The 22,802-nt window shown below is 51.9% G+C and overlaps 1 protein-coding gene across 1 annotated transcript in view; it reads left to right on the plus strand.

Annotated features, from left to right (window-relative positions):
* LOC115140684 (serine incorporator 5-like) overlaps nt 1–22,802 on the plus strand; it is a 62,713-nt gene that overhangs the window by 12,078 nt on the left and 27,833 nt on the right. Inside the window, exon 2 of the mRNA XM_065026706.1 lies at nt 3,222–3,389. Within this exon, the coding sequence (XP_064882778.1) occupies nt 3,222–3,389 (168 nt within the window). The remainder of the gene's footprint in view (nt 1–3,221; nt 3,390–22,802) is intronic.

A 22,802-nucleotide genomic window follows, 5' to 3' on the forward strand; every position in this document is an offset into this window, starting at 1 on the left:
GCAAGGTGGCCTTACAAACCTGACTCAGTTACACCAGCTCTGTCAGGAGGAATGGGCCAAAATTCACTCAACTTATTGTGGGAAGCTTGTGGATGGCTACCTGAAATGTTTGACCCAAGTTAAACAATTTGAAGGCAATGCTTTGAGTGTATGTAAACTTCTGACCCACTGGGAATGTGATGAAATATATAAACGCTGAAATAAATCATTCTCTCTACTATTATTCTGACATTTCACATTCTTAAAATAAAGTGGTGATCCTAACTGGCCTAAAACATTTCTACTAGGATTAAATGTCAGGAATTGTGAAAAACTGAGTTTAAATGTATTTGGCTAAGGTGTATGTAAACTTCCGACTTCAACTGTATATGAATATCGAAGGGGCTCAGATGCAGCCTCATGGCTTAATAGTAGGTAGGTCTATCGATTGCACATACATGAAAGTGGTGTAAATATTTAGCCTAATAATCTAGCTATTATATAGTTTGGTTATCTCGGTATTCTTTTTTTATGTATCCTTGCTTCGCTTGTTTAACATTACAAACCTTTTAGGCTATTTATATACACCTTTGAAGTTTTCAGCGGTCACAGAGAGACAGATACACATCTTCATTCTATGTTTAGCAGAGATTTTCTGCGTGTAAAGTGACACGGGAGGGCGACGCACTTAGCTGTTCTACGAGTGGTCTGAAGCAGGTATTAGATTACAAGCGATTTCAGATGCTACGTTAGTAAAGGTTTTAGGAAACGGCTCGGAAATGTTAAGATCCTCTTACGAAGGTTCTAACGATGAACTTAGCCTTAAGATGCTTTTGGGAAAGTAGGCCTTTTGGAAACCAGGCCTTTGTACATTGTTTGCGGTCTCCAGCCATTCAGAATGCACAGTTTCAGTTTCAATTACTTACTGACAAATGTAGCAAACTAAGGCTGGGAATTTCAATACAATCAAACTAGCAAGGGCGATGATCACAAGTCAGTCATAATGTGGATAATAGACTAGCATATCTATTTATGTAGCTATTTATTTAGCAAGTTAAAAACCCAGAGCCTAACGTTAGCTAGCGCTGGGAGGATGTCATGTCATTGGACGAGTGAGTGAGTGGCCAACTTTTTCTCCCCATATCATTTTTGGGTGGCTACAGCTAGAGATGCAGGTGTCATTTGGTTACTGTTATTCAGAGTTAGCATATCTCTTAGTAGTCAATCTAAATAAAATATTTTAGTATTTTTTTTTCTTCTCCCCAATATAGTGATATCCAATTACGATATTGTCTCATCGCTGCAACTCCCCAACGGGCTCAGGAGTGGTCGAAGGTCGAGTTATGCGTCCTCCAAAACATGACCTGCCAAACCGCGCTTCTTAACACCCGCCCACTTAACCCGGAAGTCAGCTCGGTTCAACTGACTCCCGTGAGATTTACATATTTGAAGGTATCCATTCAGGTGTATTTTGTGGCTTTGACGAATGCGTTCTAATTACCTAAAGTCTGTTGCTACTGCCTGTAAACACACAGTCCAGCTCAAAGTGAATGATGGCAGGCCCATGTGGAAATGGCTTATTTGTAGGCCTACTGTATCTCTGATTGGCTATGGCGCACCGGTCTGTGTAGAGTCCCGTCCTGGACAAGACTGAGATGGTTTTATTTGGTTTTATGTACTTCACTCTATTAAGTTTTCAAACTTAAAGCCGCTTCCCCACTCTATATTGCTATAGAATTTTCACAAATGCCTTACTCTATATCATTCCCAAACATTGTATGAAAATGGTGCTTGTTTGTCAGAAATGTTTTTAAAAAATTCTTCCTGGGGGTTTATATGAACAGATTTTAATAAGATTTAATGTTACTAAAACACTGTCAGTTCCATCATAGTCCGCAGATGCTAAGACGCAATAGTCCGGCATCCCATCGTGAAATAGCTACCCGGATTTGAGACCAATATCAGCGGGAGACCAGAGCCCGAACGCGCACCTCCCCCAAATTCCCATCCAACACGGTTCTGGTACTCATCCAATATTCATTTGAATGTGTTGACAGTTGGAGAAATTGCTTAAGCTGCACTGAGAATTCAAAAACTATGAAAGCCAATATTTAAGAACACAGCTGTGTGTACACGTACATGTTTTGGGCCATAATAAACACTTTAGATAGACAGGATTAAGGCCTACAGAGTTTGTGACATAGTATGTTATATGGCAGTAAAGCCTACCATGTGAGATGAGGTCTAAACTGTGTTCTAGGCCTGTGTCTGTTACGTAATCTGTGTATTATACAGTAACGGATGTAAAGCCAGATATGGTCTGAGCCAGTGCTTAACCCTAACCCTATGATACCACAGTAAAGTGTGTCTTTGATATTGTCTGTGTGTGGGTGTGTGTTTGTAACGGTCTGATGTGTTCTGTTCCGGTGCTAATGCCAGTACTCTGTGGTATGCTCTAGACACCTGCTCCTCCAGCCTCTAAATCACATCACATTTTATTGGTCACATACACTTATTTAGCAGTTGTTATTGCAGGTGTACCAAAATTATTGTGTTCCAACAGTGCAGTAGTATCTAACAATTCACAACAATACACACTACCAGCCAGGGATCTGCTCAAGCTCCTCTAACTCCTATCAACCAGCCAAGACTCCCGAGATTCCTGCTCAACAACGTTTTGGCTGCATCAATGACTTTCCTTCTTTCTCTCTCTGTGCATTTTCCTGAGTTGTTAGCAGCAGTGACTGGCTTTAGTTTAGATCTTAAGGGGGCGGTTTGGTTTCCCAGACACAGATTAAGCCTAGTTCTGGACTAAAAAAACACGCTCAATGAATAATCTTAAATCTCAATGGATAATCTTAAATCTCAATGGATAATCTTAAAATCTCAATGGATAATCTTAAATCTCAATGGATAATCTTAAATCTCAATGGATAATCTTAAATCTCAATGGATAATCTTAAAATCTCAATGGATAATCTTAAAATCTCAATGGATAATCTTAAATCTCAATGGATAATCTTAAAATCTCAATGGATAATCTTAAATCTCAATGGATAATCTTAAATCTCAATGGATAATCTTAAATCTCAATGGAGAATCATACATCTAAATGGAGAATCTCCTACTTGGAGAGGCATACTTTGTGTCCAGGAAACTGGCCCATAATGTTGTTATTGAGCATGCATAATGACAGTATACTGTAAGTTTTAATGCCTGTCTTCTCTTCTGTACTGGTGTAGCTGGCGTGCTGCTGTGGCTCGGCAGCCTGCTCCTGTTGCTGTGGCTGCTGTCCTAAGATCAAGCAGTCCACATCAACACGCTTCATGTATGTCCTCTACTTCCTCCTGGTCACCATTGTCTGTGTCGTCATGATGTCACCTACTGTGGAACAGGAAATGAGGGACCATGTGAGTACACACACATGCACATTTAGACACGTACACACATGTGTGTGCACACACACAGACACACACACAAGGAACATGCACACACACGTACACACATGCTCACACACACATAGGGGCCTACATGTCTGGCCTTGTCTTATTTCCTGCCTTGATGTTGGTTAACACATGGAGATACAGTAGAGCTCTAGAATAGTTTTGGAAGCTTTAAACTCCACATAACCCCGGTAATAAAGCCTTCCCTGGCACAGCAGAGTGGAGCAGAGCTATGGAAAACGCTCCTGGTGTCATTTCCTGGGTGTGTAATTGTATGGTAGTTAGGAGAGCCTAGTTTAGTACAGGGTGCCACAGGGGCTAATACAGACAGTAACTACAGGTGGTGAGGGTAGGCAACAACACATCCGCCACACTGACCCTCAACACGGGGGCTAACACAGACAGTAACTACAGGTGGTGAGGGTAGGCAACAACACATCCGCCAGGCTGACCCTCAACACGGGGGCTAACACAGACAGTAACTACAGGTGGTGAGGGTAGGCAACAACACATCCGCCACACTGACCATCAACACGGGGGCTAACACAGACAGTAACTACAGGTGGTGAGGGTAGGCAACAACACATCCGCCACGCTGACCCTCAACACGGGGGCTAACACAGACAGTAACTACAGGTGGTGAGGGTAGGCAACAACACATCCGCCACACTGACCCTCAACACGGGGGCTAACACAGACAGTAACTACAGGTGGTGAGGGTAGGCAACAACACATCCGCCACGCTGACCATCAACACGGGGGCTAACACAGACAGTAACTACAGGTGGTGAGGGTAGGCAACAACACATCCGCCACGCTGACCCTCAACAAGGGGGCTAACACAGACAGTAACTACAGGTGGTGAGGGTAGGCAACAACACATCCGCCACACTGACCATCAACACGGGGGCTAACACAGACAGTAACTACAGGTGGTGAGGGTAGGCAACAACACATCCGCCACGCTGACCCTTAACACGGGGGCTAACACAGACAGTAACTACAGGTGGTGAGGGTAGGCAACAACACATCCGCCAGGCTGACCCTCAACACGGGGCTAACACAGACAGTAACTACAGGTGGTGAGGGTAGGCAACAACACATCCGCCACACTGACCATCAACACAGGGGCTAACACAGACAGTAACTACAGGTGGTGAGGGTAGGCAACAACACATCCGCCACGCTGACCCTCAACACGGGGGCTAACACAGACAGTAACTACAGGTGGTGAGGGTAGGCAACAACACATCCGCCACACTGACCATCAACACGGGGCTAACACAGACAGTAACTACAGGTGGTGAGGGTAGGCAACAACACATCCGCCACGCTGACCCTCAACACGGGGGCTAACACAGACAGTAACTACAGGTGGTGAGGGTAGGCAACAACACATCCGCCACACTGACCCTCAACACGGGGGCTAACACAGACAGTAACTACAGGTGGTGAGGGTAGGCAACAACACATCCGCCACGCTGACCATCAACACGGGGGCTAACACAGACAGTAACTACAGGTGGTGAGGGTAGGCAACAACACATCCGCCACGCTGACCCTCAACAAGGGGGCTAACACAGACAGTAACTACAGGTGGTGAGGGTAGGCAACAACACATCCGCCACACTGACCATCAACACGGGGGCTAACACAGACAGTAACTACAGGTGGTGAGGGTAGGCAACAACACATCCGCCACGCTGACCCTTAACACGGGGGCTAACACAGACAGTAACTACAGGTGGTGAGGGTAGGCAACAACACATCCGCCAGGCTGACCCTCAACACGGGGGCTAACACAGACAGTAACTACAGGTGGTGAGGGTAGGCAACAACACATCCGCCACACTGACCCTCAACACGGGGGCTAACACAGACAGTAACTACAGGTGGTGAGGGTAGGCAACAACACATCCGCCACGCTGACCCTCAACACGGGGGCTAACACAGACAGTAACTACAGGCGGTGAGGGTAGGCAACAACACATCCGCCACGCTGACCCTCAACACGGGGGCTAACACAGACAGTAACTACAGGTGGTGAGGGTAGGCAACAACACATCCGCCACGCTGACCCTCAACACGGGGGCTAACACAGACAGTAACTACAGGTGGTGAGGGTAGGCAACAACACATCCGCCACACTGACCCTCAACACGGGGTCTAACACAGACAGTAACTACAGGTGGTGAGGGTAGGCAACAACACATCCGCCACGCTGACCCTCAACACGGGGGCTAACACAGACAGTAACTACAGGTGGTGAGGGTAGGCAACAACACATCCGCCACACTGACCTTCAACACGGGGGCTAACACAGACAGTAACTACAGGTGGTGAGGGTAGGCAACAACACATCCGCCACACTGACCCTCAACACGGGGGCTAACACAGACAGTAACTACAGGTGGTGAGGGTAGGCAACAACACATCCGCCAGGCTGACCCTCAACACGGGGGCTAACACAGACAGTAACTACAGGTGGTGAGGGTAGGCAACAACACATCCGCCAGGCTGACCCTCAACACGGGGGCTAACACAGACAGTAACTACAGGTGGTGAGGGTAGGCAACAACACATCCGCCACGCTGACCCTCAACACGGGGGCTAACACAGACAGTAACTACAGGTGGTGAGGGTAGGCAACAACACATCCGCCACACTGACCCTCAACACGGGGGCTAACACAGACAGTAACTACAGGTGGTGAGGGTAGGCAACAACACATCCGCCACACTGACCCTCAACACGGGGGCTAACACAGACAGTAGCTACAGGTGGTGAGGGTAGGCATCAACACATCCGCCACACTGACCCTCAACACGGGGGCTAACACAGACAGTAACTACAGGTGGTGAGGGTAGGCAACAACACATCCGCCACACTGACCCTCAACACGGGGGCTAACACAGACAGTAACTACAGGTGGTGAGGGTAGGCAACAACACATCCGCCACACTGACCCTCAACACGGGGGCTAACACAGACAGTAACTACAGGTGGTGAGGGTAGGCAACAACACATCCGCCACGCTGACCCTCAACACGGGGGCTAACACAGACAGTAACTACAGGCGGTGAGGGTAGGCAACAACACATCCGCCACGCTGACCCTCAACACGGGGCTAACACAGACAGTAACTACAGGTGGTGAGGGTAGGCAACAACACATCCGCCACGCTGACCCTCAACACGGGGCTAACACAGACAGTAACTACAGGTGGTGAGGGTAGGCAACAACACATCCGCCACGCTGACCCTCAACACGGGGGCTAACACAGACAGTAACTACAGGTGGTGAGGGTAGGCAACAACACATCCGCCAGGCTGACCCTCAACACGGGGGCTAACACAGACAGTAACTACAGGTGGTGAGGGTAGGCAACAACACATCCGCCACGCTGACCCTCAACACGGGGCTAACACAGACAGTAACTACAGGTGGTGAGGGTAGGCAACAACACATCCGCCACGCTGACCCTCAACACGGGGCTAACACAGACAGTAACTACAGGTGGTGAGGGTAGGCAACAACACATCCGCCATGCTGACCCTCAACACGGGGCTAACACAGACAGTAACTACAGGTGGTGAGGGTAGGCAACAACACATCCGCCAGGCTGACCCTCAACACGGGGCTAACACAGACAGTAACTACAGGTGGTGAGGGTAGGCAACAACACATCCGCCACGCTGACCCTCAACACGGGGGCTAACACAGACAGTAACTACAGGTGGTGAGGGTAGGCAACAACACATCCGCCACACTGACCCTCAACACGGGGGCTAACACAGACAGTAACTACAGGTGGTGAGGGTAGGCAACAACACATCCGCCACGCTGACCCTCAACACGGGGCTAACACAGACAGTAACTACAGGCGGTGAGGGTAGGCAACAACACATCCGCCACGCTGACCCTCAACACGGGGCTAACACAGACAGTAACTACAGGTGGTGAGGGTAGGCAACAACACATCCGCCACGCTGACCCTCAACACGGGGCTAACACAGACAGTAACTACAGGTGGTGAGGGTAGGCAACAACACATCCGCCACACTGACCCTCAACACGGGGTCTAACACAGACAGTAACTACAGGTGGTGAGGGTAGGCAACAACACATCCGCCACGCTGACCCTCAACACGGGGCTAACACAGACAGTAACTACAGGTGGTGAGGGTAGGCAACAACACATCCGCCACACTGACCTTCAACACGGGGCTAACACAGACAGTAACTACAGGTGGTGAGGGTAGGCAACAACACATCCGCCACACTGACCCTCAACACGGGGCTAACACAGACAGTAACTACAGGTGGTGAGGGTAGGCAACAACACATCCGCCAGGCTGACCCTCAACACGGGGGCTAACACAGACAGTAACTACAGGTGGTGAGGGTAGGCAACAACACATCCGCCAGGCTGACCCTCAACACGGGGGCTAACACAGACAGTAACTACAGGTGGTGAGGGTAGGCAACAACACATCCGCCACGCTGACCCTCAACACGGGGCTAACACAGACAGTAACTACAGGCGGTGAGGGTAGGCAACAACACATCCGCCACGCTGACCCTCAACACGGGGGCTAACACAGACAGTAACTACAGGTGGTGAGGGTAGGCAACAACACATCCGCCACGCTGACCCTCAACACGGGGGCTAACACAGACAGTAACTACAGGTGGTGAGGGTAGGCAACAACACATCCGCCAGGCTGACCCTCAACACGGGGGCTAACACAGACAGTAACTACAGGTGGTGAGGGTAGGCAACAACACATCCGCCAGGCTGACCCTCAACACGGGGGCTAACACAGACAGTAACTACAGGTGGTGAGGGTAGGCAACAACACATCCGCCACGCTGACCCTCAACACGGGGGCTAACACAGACAGTAACTACAGGTGGTGAGGGTAGGCAACAACACATCCGCCACGCTGACCCTCAACACGGGGTCTAACACAGACAGTAACTACAGGTGGTGAGGGTAGGCAACAACACATCCGCCACACTGACCATCAACACAGGGGCTAACACAGACAGTAACTACAGGTGGTGAGGGTAGGCAACAACACATCCGCCACGCTGACCCTCAACACGGGGGTTAACACAGACAGTAACTACAGGTGGTGAGGGTAGGCAACAACACATCCGCCAGGCTGACCCTCAACACGGGGGCTAACACAGACAGTAACTACAGGTGGTGAGGGTAGGCAACAACACATCCGCCACGCTGACCCTCAACACGGGGGCTAACACAGACTGTAACTACAGGTGGTGAGGGTAGGCAACAACACATCCGTCAGGCTGACCCTCAACACGGGGGCTAACACAGACTGTAACTACAGGTGGTGAGGGTAGGCAACAACACATCCGCCACACTGACCCTCAACACGGGGCTAACACAGACAGTAACTACAGGTGGTGAGGGTAGGCAACAACACATCCGCCACACTGACCCTCAACACAGGTGGTGAGGGGGGGCTAACACAGACAGTAACTACAGGTGGTGAGGGTAGGCAACAACACATCTGCCAGGCTGACCCTCAACACGGGGGCTAACACAGACAGTAACTACAGGTGGTGAGGGTAGGCAACAACACATCCGCCACACTGACCCTCAACACGGGGGCTAACACAGACAGTAGCTACAGGTGGTGAGGGTAGGCATCAACACATCCGCCACACTGACCCTCAACACGGGGGCTAACACAGACAGTAACTACAGGTGGTGAGGGTAGGCAACAACACATCCGCCACACTGACCCTCAACACGGGGGCTAACACAGACAGTAACTACAGGTGGTGAGGGTAGGCAACAACACATCCGCCACGCTGACCCTCAACACGGGGGCTAATACAGACAGTAACTACAGGTGGTGAGGGTAGGCAACAACACATCCGCCACGCTGACCCTCAACACGGGGGCTAACACAGACAGTAACTACAGGTGGTGAGGGTAGGCAACAACACATCCGCCAGGCTGACCCTCAACACGGTGGCTAACACAGACTGTAACTACAGGTGGTGAGGGTAGGCAACAACACATCCGCCACACTGACCCTCAACACGGGGGCTAACACAGACAGTAACTACAGGTGGTGAGGGTAGGCAACAACACATCCGCCACACTGACCCTCAACACGGGGCTAACACAGACAGTAACTACAGGTGGTGAGGGTAGGCAACAACACATCCGCCACGCTGACCCTCAACACGGGGGCTAACACAGACAGTAACTACAGGCGGTGAGGGTAGGCAACAACACATCCGCCACGCTGACCCTCAACACGGGGCTAACACAGACAGTAACTACAGGTGGTGAGGGTAGGCAACAACACATCCGCCACGCTGACCCTCAACACGGGGCTAACACAGACAGTAACTACAGGTGGTGAGGGTAGGCAACAACACATCCGCCACACTGACCCTCAACACGGGGTCTAACACAGACAGTAACTACAGGTGGTGAGGGTAGGCAACAACACATCCGCCACGCTGACCCTCAACACGGGGGCTAACACAGACAGTAACTACAGGTGGTGAGGGTAGGCAACAACACATCCGCCACACTGACCTTCAACACGGGGGCTAACACAGACAGTAACTACAGGTGGTGAGGGTAGGCAACAACACATCCGCCACGCTGACCCTCAACACGGGGTCTAACACAGACAGTAACTACAGGTGGTGAGGGTAGGCAACAACACATCCGCCACACTGACCATCAACACGGGGGCTAACACAGACAGTAACTACAGGTGGTGAGGGTAGGCAACAACACATCCGCCACGCTGACCCTCAACACGGGGGCTAACACAGACAGTAACTACAAGTGGTGAGGGTAGGCAACAACACATCCGCCAGGCTGACCCTCAACACGGGGGCTAACACAGACAGTAATTACAGGTGGTGAGGGTAGGCAACAACAAATCCGCCACGCTGACCCTCAACACGGGGGCTAACACAGACTGTAACTACAGGTGGTGAGGGTAGGCAACAACACATCCGCCACACTGACCCTCAACACGGGGGCTAACACAGACAGTAACTACAGGTGGTGAGGGTAGGCAACAACACATCCGCCACACTGACCCTCAACACGGGGGCTAACACAGACAGTAACTACAGGTGGTGAGGGTAGGCAACAACACATCCGCCACGCTGACCCTCAACACGGGGGCTAACACAGACAGTAACTACAGGTGGTGAGGGTAGGCAACAACACATCCGCCAGGCTGACCCTCAACACGGGGGCTAACACAGACATTAACTACAGGTGGTGAGGGTAGGAAACAACACATCCGCCAGGCTGACCCTCAACACGGGGGCTAACACAGACAGTAACTACAGGTGGTGAGGGTAGGCAACAACACATCCGCCAGGCTCACCCTCAACACGGGGGCTAACACAGACAGTAACTACAGGTGGTGAGGGTAGGCAACAACACATCCGCCACGCTGACCCTCAACACGGGGCCTAACACAGACAGTAACTACAGGTGGTGAGGGTAGGCAACAACACATCCGCCACACTGACCATCAACACGGGGGCTAACACAGACAGTAACTACAGGTGGTGAGGGTAGGCAACAACACATCCGCCACGCTGACCCTCAACACGGGGGCTAACACAGACAGTAACTACAGGTGGTGAGGGTAGGCAACAACACATCCGCCACACTGACCCTCAACACGGGGGCTAACACAGACAGTAACTACAGGTGGTGAGGGTAGGCATCAACACATCCGCCACACTGACCCTCAACACGGGGGCTAACACAGACAGTAACTACAGGTGGTGAGGGTAGGCAACAACACATCCGCCACACTGACCCTCAACACGGGGGCTAACACAGACAGTAACTACAGGTGGTGAGGGTAGGCAACAACACATCCGCCACGCTGACCCTCAACACGGGGGCTAATACAGACAGTAACTACAGGTGGTGAGGGTAGGCAACAACACATCCGCCACGCTGACCCTCAACACGGGGGCTAACACAGACAGTAACTACAGGTGGTGAGGGTAGGCAACAACACATCCGCCAGGCTGACCCTCAACACGGTGGCTAACACAGACTGTAACTACAGGTGGTGAGGGTAGGCAACAACACATCCGCCACACTGACCCTCAACACGGGGGCTAACACAGACAGTAACTACAGGTGGTGAGGGTAGGCAACAACACATCCGCCACACTGACCATCAACACAGGGGCTAACACAGACAGTAACTACAGGTGGTGAGGGTAGGCAACAACACATCCGCCACGCTGACCCTCAACACGGGGGTTAACACAGACAGTAACTACAGGTGGTGAGGGTAGGCAACAACACATCCGCCAGGCTGACCCTCAACACGGGGGCTAACACAGACAGTAACTACAGGTGGTGAGGGTAGGCAACAACACATCCGCCACGCTGACCCTCAACACGGGGGCTAACACAGACAGTAACTACAGGTGGTGAGGGTAGGCAACAACACATCCGCCAGGCTGACCCTCAACACGGGGGCTAACACAGACAGTAACTACAGGTGGTGAGGGTAGGCAACAACACATCCGCCACGCTGACCCTCAACACGGGGGCTAACACAGACAGTAACTACAGGTGGTGAGGGTAGGCAACAACACATCCGCCAGGCTGACCCTCAACACGGGGGCTAACACAGACTGTAACTACAGGTGGTGAGGGTAGGCAACAACACATCCGTCAGGCTGACCCTCAACACGGGGGCTAACACAGACTGTAACTACAGGTGGTGAGGGTAGGCAACAACACATCCGCCACACTGACCCTCAACACGGGGGCTAACACAGACAGTAACTACAGGTGGTGAGGGTAGGCAACAACACATCCGCCACACTGACCCTCAACACGGGGGCTAACACAGACAGTAACTACAGGTGGTGAGGGTAGGCAACAACACATCCGCCAGGCTGACCCTCAACACGGGGGCTAACACAGACAGTAACTACAGGTGGTGAGGGTAGGCAACAACACATCCGCCAGGCTGACCCTCAACACGGGGGCTAACACAGACAGTAACTACAGGTGGTGAGGGTAGGCAACAACACATCCGCCACGCTGACCCTCAACACGGGGGCTAACACAGACAGTAACTACAGGTGGTGAGGGTAGGCAACAACACATCCGCCACACTGACCCTCAACACGGGGGCTAACACAGACAGTAACTACAGGTGGTGAGGGTAGGCAACAACACATCCGCCACACTGACCCTCAACACGGGGGCTAACACAGACAGTAGCTACAGGTGGTGAGGGTAGGCATCAACACATCCGCCACACTGACCCTCAACACGGGGGCTAACACAGACAGTAACTACAGGTGGTGAGGGTAGGCAACAACACATCCGCCACACTGACCCTCAACACGGGGGCTAACACAGACAGTAACTACAGGTGGTGAGGGTAGGCAACAACACATCCGCCACGCTGACCCTCAACACGGGGGCTAATACAGACAGTAACTACAGGTGGTGAGGGTAGGCAACAACACATCCGCCACGCTGACCCTCAACACGGGGGCTAACACAGACAGTAACTACAGGTGGTGAGGGTAGGCAACAACACATCCGCCAGGCTGACCCTCAACACGGTGGCTAACACAGACTGTAACTACAGGTGGTGAGGGTAGGCAACAACACATCCGCCACACTGACCCTCAACACGGGGGCTAACACAGACAGTAACTACAGGTGGTGAGGGTAGGCAACAACACATCCGCCACACTGACCCTCAACACGGGGGCTAACACAGACAGTAACTACAGGTGGTGAGGGTAGGCAACAACACATCCGCCACGCTGACCCTCAACACGGGGGCTAACACAGACAGTAACTACAGGCGGTGAGGGTAGGCAACAACACATCCGCCACGCTGACCCTCAACACGGGGGCTAACACAGACAGTAACTACAGGTGGTGAGGGTAGGCAACAACACATCCGCCACGCTGACCCTCAACACGGGGGCTAACACAGACAGTAACTACAGGTGGTGAGGGTAGGCAACAACACATCCGCCACACTGACCCTCAACACGGGGTCTAACACAGACAGTAACTACAGGTGGTGAGGGTAGGCAACAACACATCCGCCACGCTGACCCTCAACACGGGGGCTAACACAGACAGTAACTACAGGTGGTGAGGGTAGGCAACAACACATCCGCCACACTGACCTTCAACACGGGGGCTAACACAGACAGTAACTACAGGTGGTGAGGGTAGGCAACAACACATCCGCCACGCTGACCCTCAACACGGGGTCTAACACAGACAGTAACTACAGGTGGTGAGGGTAGGCAACAACACATCCGCCACACTGACCATCAACACGGGGGCTAACACAGACAGTAACTACAGGTGGTGAGGGTAGGCAACAACACATCCGCCACGCTGACCCTCAACACGGGGTCTAACACAGACAGTAACTACAAGTGGTGAGGGTAGGCAACAACACATCCGGGCTGACCCTCAACACGGGGGCTAACACAGACAGTAATTACAGGTGGTGAGGGTAGGCAACAACAAATCCGCCACGCTGACCCTCAACACGGGGGCTAACACAGACTGTAACTACAGGTGGTGAGGGTAGGCAACAACACATCCGCCACACTGACCCTCAACACGGGGGCTAACACAGACAGTAACTACAGGTGGTGAGGGTAGGCAACAACACATCCGCCACACTGACCCTCAACACGGGGGCTAACACAGACAGTAACTACAGGTGGTGAGGGTAGGCAACAACACATCCGCCACGCTGACCCTCAACACGGGGGCTAACACAGACAGTAACTACAGGTGGTGAGGGTAGGCAACAACACATCCGCCAGGCTGACCCTCAACACGGGGGCTAACACAGACATTAACTACAGGTGGTGAGGGTAGGAAACAACACATCCGCCAGGCTGACCCTCAACACGGGGGCTAACACAGACAGTAACTACAGGTGGTGAGGGTAGGCAACAACACATCCGCCAGGCTGACCCTCAACACGGGGGCTAACACAGACAGTAACTACAGGTGGTGAGGGTAGGCAACAACACATCCGCCACGCTGACCCTCAACACGGGGCCTAACACAGACAGTAACTACAGGTGGTGAGGGTAGGCAACAACACATCCGCCACACTGACCATCAACACGGGGGCTAACACAGACAGTAACTACAGGTGGTGAGGGTAGGCAACAACACATCCGCCACGCTGACCCTCAACACGGGGGCTAACACAGACAGTAACTACAGGTGGTGAGGGTAGGCAACAACACATCCGCCACACTGACCCTCAACACGGGGGCTAACACAGACAGTAACTACAGGTGGTGAGGGTAGGCAACAACACATCCGCCACGCTGACCCTCAACACGGGGGCTAACACAGACAGTAACTACAGGTGGTGAGGGTAGGCAACAACACATCCGCCAGGCTGACCCTCAACACGGGGGCTAACACAGACATTAACTACAGGTGGTGAGGGTAGGAAACAACACATCCGCCAGGCTGACCCTCAACACGGGGGCTAACACAGACAGTAACTACAGGTGGTGAGGGTAGGCAACAACACATCCGCCACACTGACCATCAACACGGGGGCTAACACAGACAGTAACTACAGGTCGTGAGGGTAGGCAACAACACATCCGCCACGCTGACCCTCAACACGGGGGCTAACACAGACAGTAACTACAGGTGGTGAGGGTAGGCAACAACACATCCGCCAGGCTGACCCTCAACACGGGGGCTAACACAGACAGTCACTACAGGTGGTGAGGGTAGGCAACAACACATCCGCCACACTGACCCTCAACACGGGGGCTAACACAGACAGTAACTACAGGTGGTGAGGGTAGGCAACAACACATCCGCCACGCTGACCCTCAACACGGGGGCTAACACAGACAGTAACTACAGGTGGTGAGGGTATGCAACAACACATCCGCCACACTGACCCTCAACACGGGGGCTAACACAGACAGTAACTACAGGTGGTGAGGGTAGGCAACAACACATCCGCCACTCTGACCCTCAACACGGGGGCTAACACAGACAGTAACTACAGGTGGTGAGGGTAGGCAACAACACATCCGCCACGCTGACCCTCAACACGGGGGCTAACACAGACAGTAACTACAGGTGGTGAGGGTAGGCAACAACACATCCGCCACGCTGACCCTCAACACGGGGGCTAACACAGACATTAACTACAGGTGGTGAGGGTAGGCAACAACACATCCGCCACGCTGACCCTCAACACGGGGGCTAACACACACAGTAACTACAGGTGGTGAGGGTAGGCAACAACACATCCGCCACACTGACCCTCAACACGGGGGCTAACACAGACAGTAACTACAGGTGGTGAGGGTAGGCAACAACACATCCGCCAGGCTGACTCTCAACACGGGGGCTAACACAGACAGTAACTACAGGTGGTGAGGGTAGGCAACAACACATCCGCCAGGCTGACCCTCAACACGGGGCTAACACAGACAGTAACTACAGGTGGTGAGGGTAGGCAACAACACATCCGCCAGGCTGACCCTCAACACGGGGGCTAACACAGACAGTAACTACAGGTGGTGAGGGTAGGCAACAACACATCCGCCAGGCTGACCCTCAACACGGGGGCTAACACAGACAGTAACTACAGGTGGTGAGGGTAGGCAACAACACATCCGCCAGGCTGACCCTCAACACGGGGGCTAACACAGACAGTAACTACAGGTGGTGAGGGTAGGCAACAACACATCCGCCACGCTGACCCTCAACACGGGGGCTAATACAGACAGTAACTACAGGTGGTGAGGGTAGGCAACAACACATCCGCCAGGCTGACCCTCAACACGGGGGCTAACACAGACAGTAACTACAGGTGGTGAGGGTAGGCAACAACACATCCGCCAGGCTGACCCTCAACACGGGGCTAACACAGACAGTAACTACAGGTGGTGAGGGTAGGCAACAACACATCCGCCACGCTGACCCTCAACACGGGGGCTAACACAGACAGTAACTACAGGTGGTGAGGGTAGGCAACAACACATCCGCCACGCTGACCATCAACACGGGGGCTAACACAGACAGTAACTACAGGTGGTGAGGGTAGGCAACAACACATCCGCCACACTGACCCTCAACACGGGGGCTAACACAGACAGTAACTACAGGTGGTGAGGGTAGGCAACAACACATCCGCCACACTGACCCTCAACACGGGGGCTAACACAGACAGTAACTACAGGTGGTGAGGGTAGGCAACAACACATCCGCCACGCTGACCCTCAACACGGGGGCTAACACAGACATTAACTACAGGTGGTGAGGGTAGGCAACAACACATCCGCCACACTGACCCTCAACACGGGGGCTAACACAGAGAGTAACTACAGGTGGTGAGGCTAGGCAACAACACATCCGCCAGGCTGACCCTCAACACGGGGGCTAACACAGACAGTAACTACAGGTGGTGAGGGTAGGCAACAACACATCCGCCACGCTGACCCTCAACACGGGGGCTAACACAGACAGTAACTACAGGTGGTGAGGGTAGGCAACAACACATCCGCCACGCTGACCATCAATACGGGGGCTAACACAGACAGTAACTACAGGTGGTGAGGGTAGGCAACAACACATCCGCCACACTGACCCTCAACACGGGGGCTAACACAGACAGTAACTACAGGTGGTGAGGGTAGGCAACAACACATCCGCCACACTGACCCTCAACACGGGGCTAACACAGACAGTAACTACAGGTGGTGAGGGTAGGCAACAACACATCCGCCAGGCTGACTCTCAACACGGGGCTAACACAGACAGTAACTACAGGTGGTGAGGGTAGGCAACAACACATCCGCCAGGCTGACCCTCAACACGGGGGCTAACACAGACAGTAACTACAGGTGGTGAGGGTAGGCAACAACACATCCGCCAGGCTGACCCTCAACACGGGGGCTAACACAGACAGTAACTACAGGTGGTGAGGGTAGGCAACAACACATCCGCCAGGCTGACCCTCAACACGGGGCTAACACAGACAGTAACTACAGGTGGTGAGGGTAGGCAACAACACATCCGCCACACTGACCCTCAACACGGGGCTAACACAGACAGTAACTACAGGTGGTGAGGGTAGGCAACAACACATCCGCCAGGCTGACTCTCAACACGGGGCTAACACAGACAGTAACTACAGGTGGTGAGGGTAGGCAACAACACATCCGCCAGGCTGACCCTCAACACGGGGCTAACACAGACAGTAACTACAGGTGGTGAGGGTAGGCAACAACACATCCGCCAGGCTGACCCTCAACACGGGGCTAACACAGACAGTAACTACAGGTGGTGAGGGTAGGCAACAACACATCCGCCAGGCTGACCCTCAACACGGGGGCTAACACAGACAGTAACTACAGGTGGTGAGGGTAGGCAACAACACATCCGCCAGGCTGACCCTCAACACGGGGCTAACACAGACAGTAACTACAGGTGGTGAGGGTAGGCAACAACACATCCGCCACGCTGACCCTCAACACGGGGCTAATACAGACAGTAACTACAGGTGGTGAGGGTAGGCAACAACACATCCGCCAGGCTGACCCTCAACACGGGGGCTAACACAGACAGTAACTACAGGTGGTGAGGGTAGGCAACAACACATCCGCCAGGCTGACCCTCAACACGGGGGCTAACACAGACAGTAACTACAGGTGGTGAGGGTAGGCAACAACACATCCGCCAGGCTGACCCTCAACACGGGGCTAACACAGACAGTAACTACAGGTGGTGAGGGTAGGCAACAACACATCCGCCAGGCTGACCCTCAACACGGGGGCTAACACAGACAGTAACTACAGGTGGTGAGGGTAGGCAACAACACATCCGCCACACTGACCCTCAACACGGGGGCTAACACAGACAGTAACTACAGGTGGTGAGGGTAGGCAACAACACATCCGCCAGGCTGACTCTCAACACGGGGGCTAACACAGACAGTAACTACAGGTGGTGAGGGTAGGCAACAACACATCCGCCAGGCTGACCCTCAACACGGGGGCTAACACAGACAGTAACTACAGGTGGTGAGGGTAGGCAACAACACATCCGCCAGGCTGACCCTCAACACGGGGCTAACACAGACAGTAACTACAGGTGGTGAGGGTAGGCAACAACACATCCGCCAGGCTGACCCTCAACACGGGGGCTAACACAGACAGTAACTACAGGTGGTGAGGGTAGGCAACAACACATCCGCCAGGCTGACCCTCAACACGGGGGCTAACACAGACAGTAACTACAGGTGGTGAGGGTAGGCAACAACACATCCGCCACGCTGACCCTCAACACGGGGCTAATACAGACAGTAACTACAGGTGGTGAGGGTAGGCAACAACACATCCGCCAGGCTGACCCTCAACACGGGGCTAACACAGACAGTAACTACAGGTGGTGAGGGTAGGCAACAACACATCCGCCACACTGACCCTCAACACGGGGGCTAACACAGACAGTAACTACAGGTGGTGAGGGTAGGCAACAACACATCCGCCACGCTGACCCTCAACACGGGGGCTAACACAGACATTAACTACAGGTGGTGAGGGTAGGCAACAACACATCCGCCACACTGACCCTCAACACGGGGGCTAACACAGAGAGTAACTACAGGTGGTGAGGCTAGGCAACAACACATCCGCCAGGCTGACTTTCAACACGGGGGCTAACACAGACAGTAACTACAGGTGGTGAGGGTAGGCAACAACACATCCGCCACGCTGACCCTCAACACGGGGGCTAACACAGACAGTAACTACAGGTGGTGAGGGTAGGCAACAACACATCCGCCACGCTGACCATCAATACGGGGGCTAACACAGACAGTAACTACAGGTGGTGAGGGTAGGCAACAACACATCCGCCACACTGACCCTCAACACGGGGGCTAACACAGACAGTAACTACAGGTGGTGAGGGTAGGCAACAACACATCCGCCACACTGACCCTCAACACGGGGGCTAACACAGACAGTAACTACAGGTGGTGAGGGTAGGCAACAACACATCCGCCACGCTGACCCTCAACACGGGGGCTAACACAGACAGTAACTACAGGTGGTGAGGGTAGGCAACAACACATCCGCCACGCTGACCCTCAACACGGGGGCTAACACAGACAGTAACTACAGGTGGTGAGGGTAGGCAACAACACATCCGCCACACTGACCCTCAACACGGGGGCTAACACAGACAGTAACTACAGGTGGTGAGGGTAGGCAACAACACATCCGCCACACTGACCCTCAACACGGGGGCTAACACAGACAGTAACTACAGGTGGTGAGGGTAGGCAACAACACATCCGCCACGCTGACCCTTAACACGGGGGCCACTCAGGGGTGTGTGTTAGTCCCCTCCTGTACTCCCTTTTCACCCGCCCACAACTCCAACACCATCATTAAGTTTGCCGACGACACAATGCTGGTAGGCCTGATCACCAACAACAACCTCTCCCTCAACGCTCCAGTCAGACAAAGGAGCTGCTCGTGGACGACAGGAAACGGCGGGCCAAGCACACCCCCATTCACATCGACAGGGCTGTTCTACAGCTGCAGCATCGAGAACATCTTGACTGGCTGCATCACTGCTTGGTATGGCAACTGCAAGGCGCTACAGAGGGTAGTGTGTAGGGCTGTTGCGGTGTCCGTATTACCACCACACTGGCAGTCATGAGTCATGACCGTAGTAAAATTCTACGTGACAGTTGACTCAAGGTATTCTCCTCTTATGTACTCTGGACGTGTTAGTAGATCCCAACTCACTAATGATCATCAGGTTCTAATGGCCTGGTACTCAGGGCTCTATTGTTCCTCTAACCACTCTGACATGTGTTAGTAGAACCCAACTCACTAATTATCATCAGGTTCAAATGACCTGGTACTCAGGGCTCTATTGTTCCTCTAACCACTCTGACATGTGTTAGTAGAACCCAACTCACTAATTATCATCAGGTTCTAATGGCCTGGTACTCAGGGCTCTATTGTTCCTCTAACCACTCTGACATGTGTTAGTAGATCCCAACTCACTAATGATCATCAGGTTCTAATGGCCTGGTACTCAGGGCTCTATTGTTCCTCTAACCACTCTGACATGTGTTAGTAGAACCCAACTCACTAATGATCATCAGGTTCTAATGGCCTGGTACTCAGGGCTCTATTGTTCCTCTAACCACTCTGACATGTGTTAGTAGAACCCAACTCACTAATGATCATCAGGTTCTAATGGCCTGGTACTCAGGGCTCTATTGTTCCTCTAACCACTCTGACATGTGTTAGTAGAACCCAACTCACTAATGATCATCAGGTTCTAATGGCCTGGTACTCAGGGCTCTATTGTTCCTCTAACCACTTTGACATGTGTTAGTAGAACCCAACTCACTAATGATCATCAGGTTCTAATGGCCTGGTACTCAGGGCTCTATTGTTCCTCTAAAAACTCTGACAGCAATGCAAATGCTATTGAAAATCACATCAAACACTTATCTTCAAAACAGTATGTGCTTTTATATCTCACCACACTGTGATTGATCAATTTGAACAGGCTGAAACTGAGTGGAAAACATGGTTGTTGTGGATGTTGTTTCAAAGCCTAAAAATGAAATGGACAGCGCTTTCTATATGCATATTAGCGCTTATGCATACGCATAGGTCTATATATGAGCTGAAGCCTGAAAAAAACGTTAATTAAAATTATGATTGTGCCGTTATACAATACATAACCTACCACATAGTACACATGGCTGAAAGACATGCAAAAAAATACAGATTTAAGATACATAATTGGTCGATCTTATATTAAACAAATCCAGAGATGGCCTATAGTGAATCTGTATTTGATTTAGAATATCCTAGTAATAGGGAATTGTTTATATTTTCATAATGAATGGGCTGACACGTTACCTTATGCTGCTATACGTAATATCTCACCACCTGGAGTTTCCATCTCCTCTCTCCTTCATTCCTTTCACCAGCGCGCAGAAAGAGGGGCTGTCAACAGTTAAATGAAATCTTTAGTTGTGAAAACATGTTACTATCCATGTTCATGAACAGATTTCACTTGGTTTCCCAAGTAAAGCACTGACTGGGTAGCTGCAGGAACAGGGTTGGAGAGCCCATGACATACAGAGTACTGGGTATCTGCAGGAACAGGGTTGGAGAGCCCATGACATACAGAGTACTGGGTATCTGCAGGAACAGGGTTGGAGAGCCCATGACATACAGAGGACTGGGTAGCTGCAGGAACAGGGTTGGAGAGCCCATGACATACAGAGTACTGGGTATCTGCAGGAACAGGGTTGGAGAGCCCATGACATACAGAGTACTGGGTAGCTGCAGGAACAGGGTTGGAGAGCCCATGACATACAGAGTACTGGGTATCTGCAGGAACAGGGTTGGAGAGCCCATGACATACAGAGTACTGGGTAGCTGCAGGAACAGGGTTGGAGAGCCCATGACATACAGAGTACTGGGTATCTGCAGGAACAGGGTTGGAGAGCCCATGAGGAACAGGGTTGGAGAGCCCATGACATACAGAGTACTGGGTATCTGCAGGAACAGGGTTGGAGAGCCCATGACATACAGAGTACTGGTTAGCTGCAGGAACAGGGTTGGAGAGCCTATGACATACAGAGTACTGGTTAGCTGCAGGAACAGGGTTGGAGAGCCCATGACATACAGAGTACTGGTTAGCTGCAGGAACAGGGTTGGAGAGCCCATGACATACAGAGTACTGGTTAGCTGCAGGAACAGGGTTGGAGAGCCCATGACATACAGAGTACTGGTTAGCTGCAGGAACAGGGTTGGAGAGCCCATGACATACAGAGTACTGGGTAGCTGCAGGAACAGGGTTGGAGAGCCCATGACATACAGAGTTTGGGCGGAATATCACCTGTTGCGTAGTGTAATAAACGGAGTAGCCTACCCAACATCAGTAAAAGGACCTGGCAGGAAAGTGGCCTCCATTCGCAGTTGCAGTGCATAAGGATAACATGTATTTTCCCTCCTACCCCTGTTCCTGCCCATTTGATCAAATGGGCCATTCTAAATTGAAACTAATTTTACATATTAGTAAAGACAATATTAAATTGAGGATAGTTAGTCATGGTAACATCCTCATTAATGTAGAAGTGTTTAGACATATATTATATTCTTATTTACAATAAAAGTGACTCCAAAATGACACGATACATTGTTCACCATTCATTTCTATTGGGCACAAAATACTCTGAAACACAACCAAAACAAACAGAACATGCATCCAACAAGTTTGTAGAGTCACAAGCTTGA

The sequence above is a fragment of the Oncorhynchus nerka genome, linkage group LG13 (genome assembly GCF_034236695.1).
Source record: "Oncorhynchus nerka isolate Pitt River linkage group LG13, Oner_Uvic_2.0, whole genome shotgun sequence".
Lineage (NCBI taxonomy): Eukaryota > Metazoa > Chordata > Actinopteri > Salmoniformes > Salmonidae > Oncorhynchus > Oncorhynchus nerka.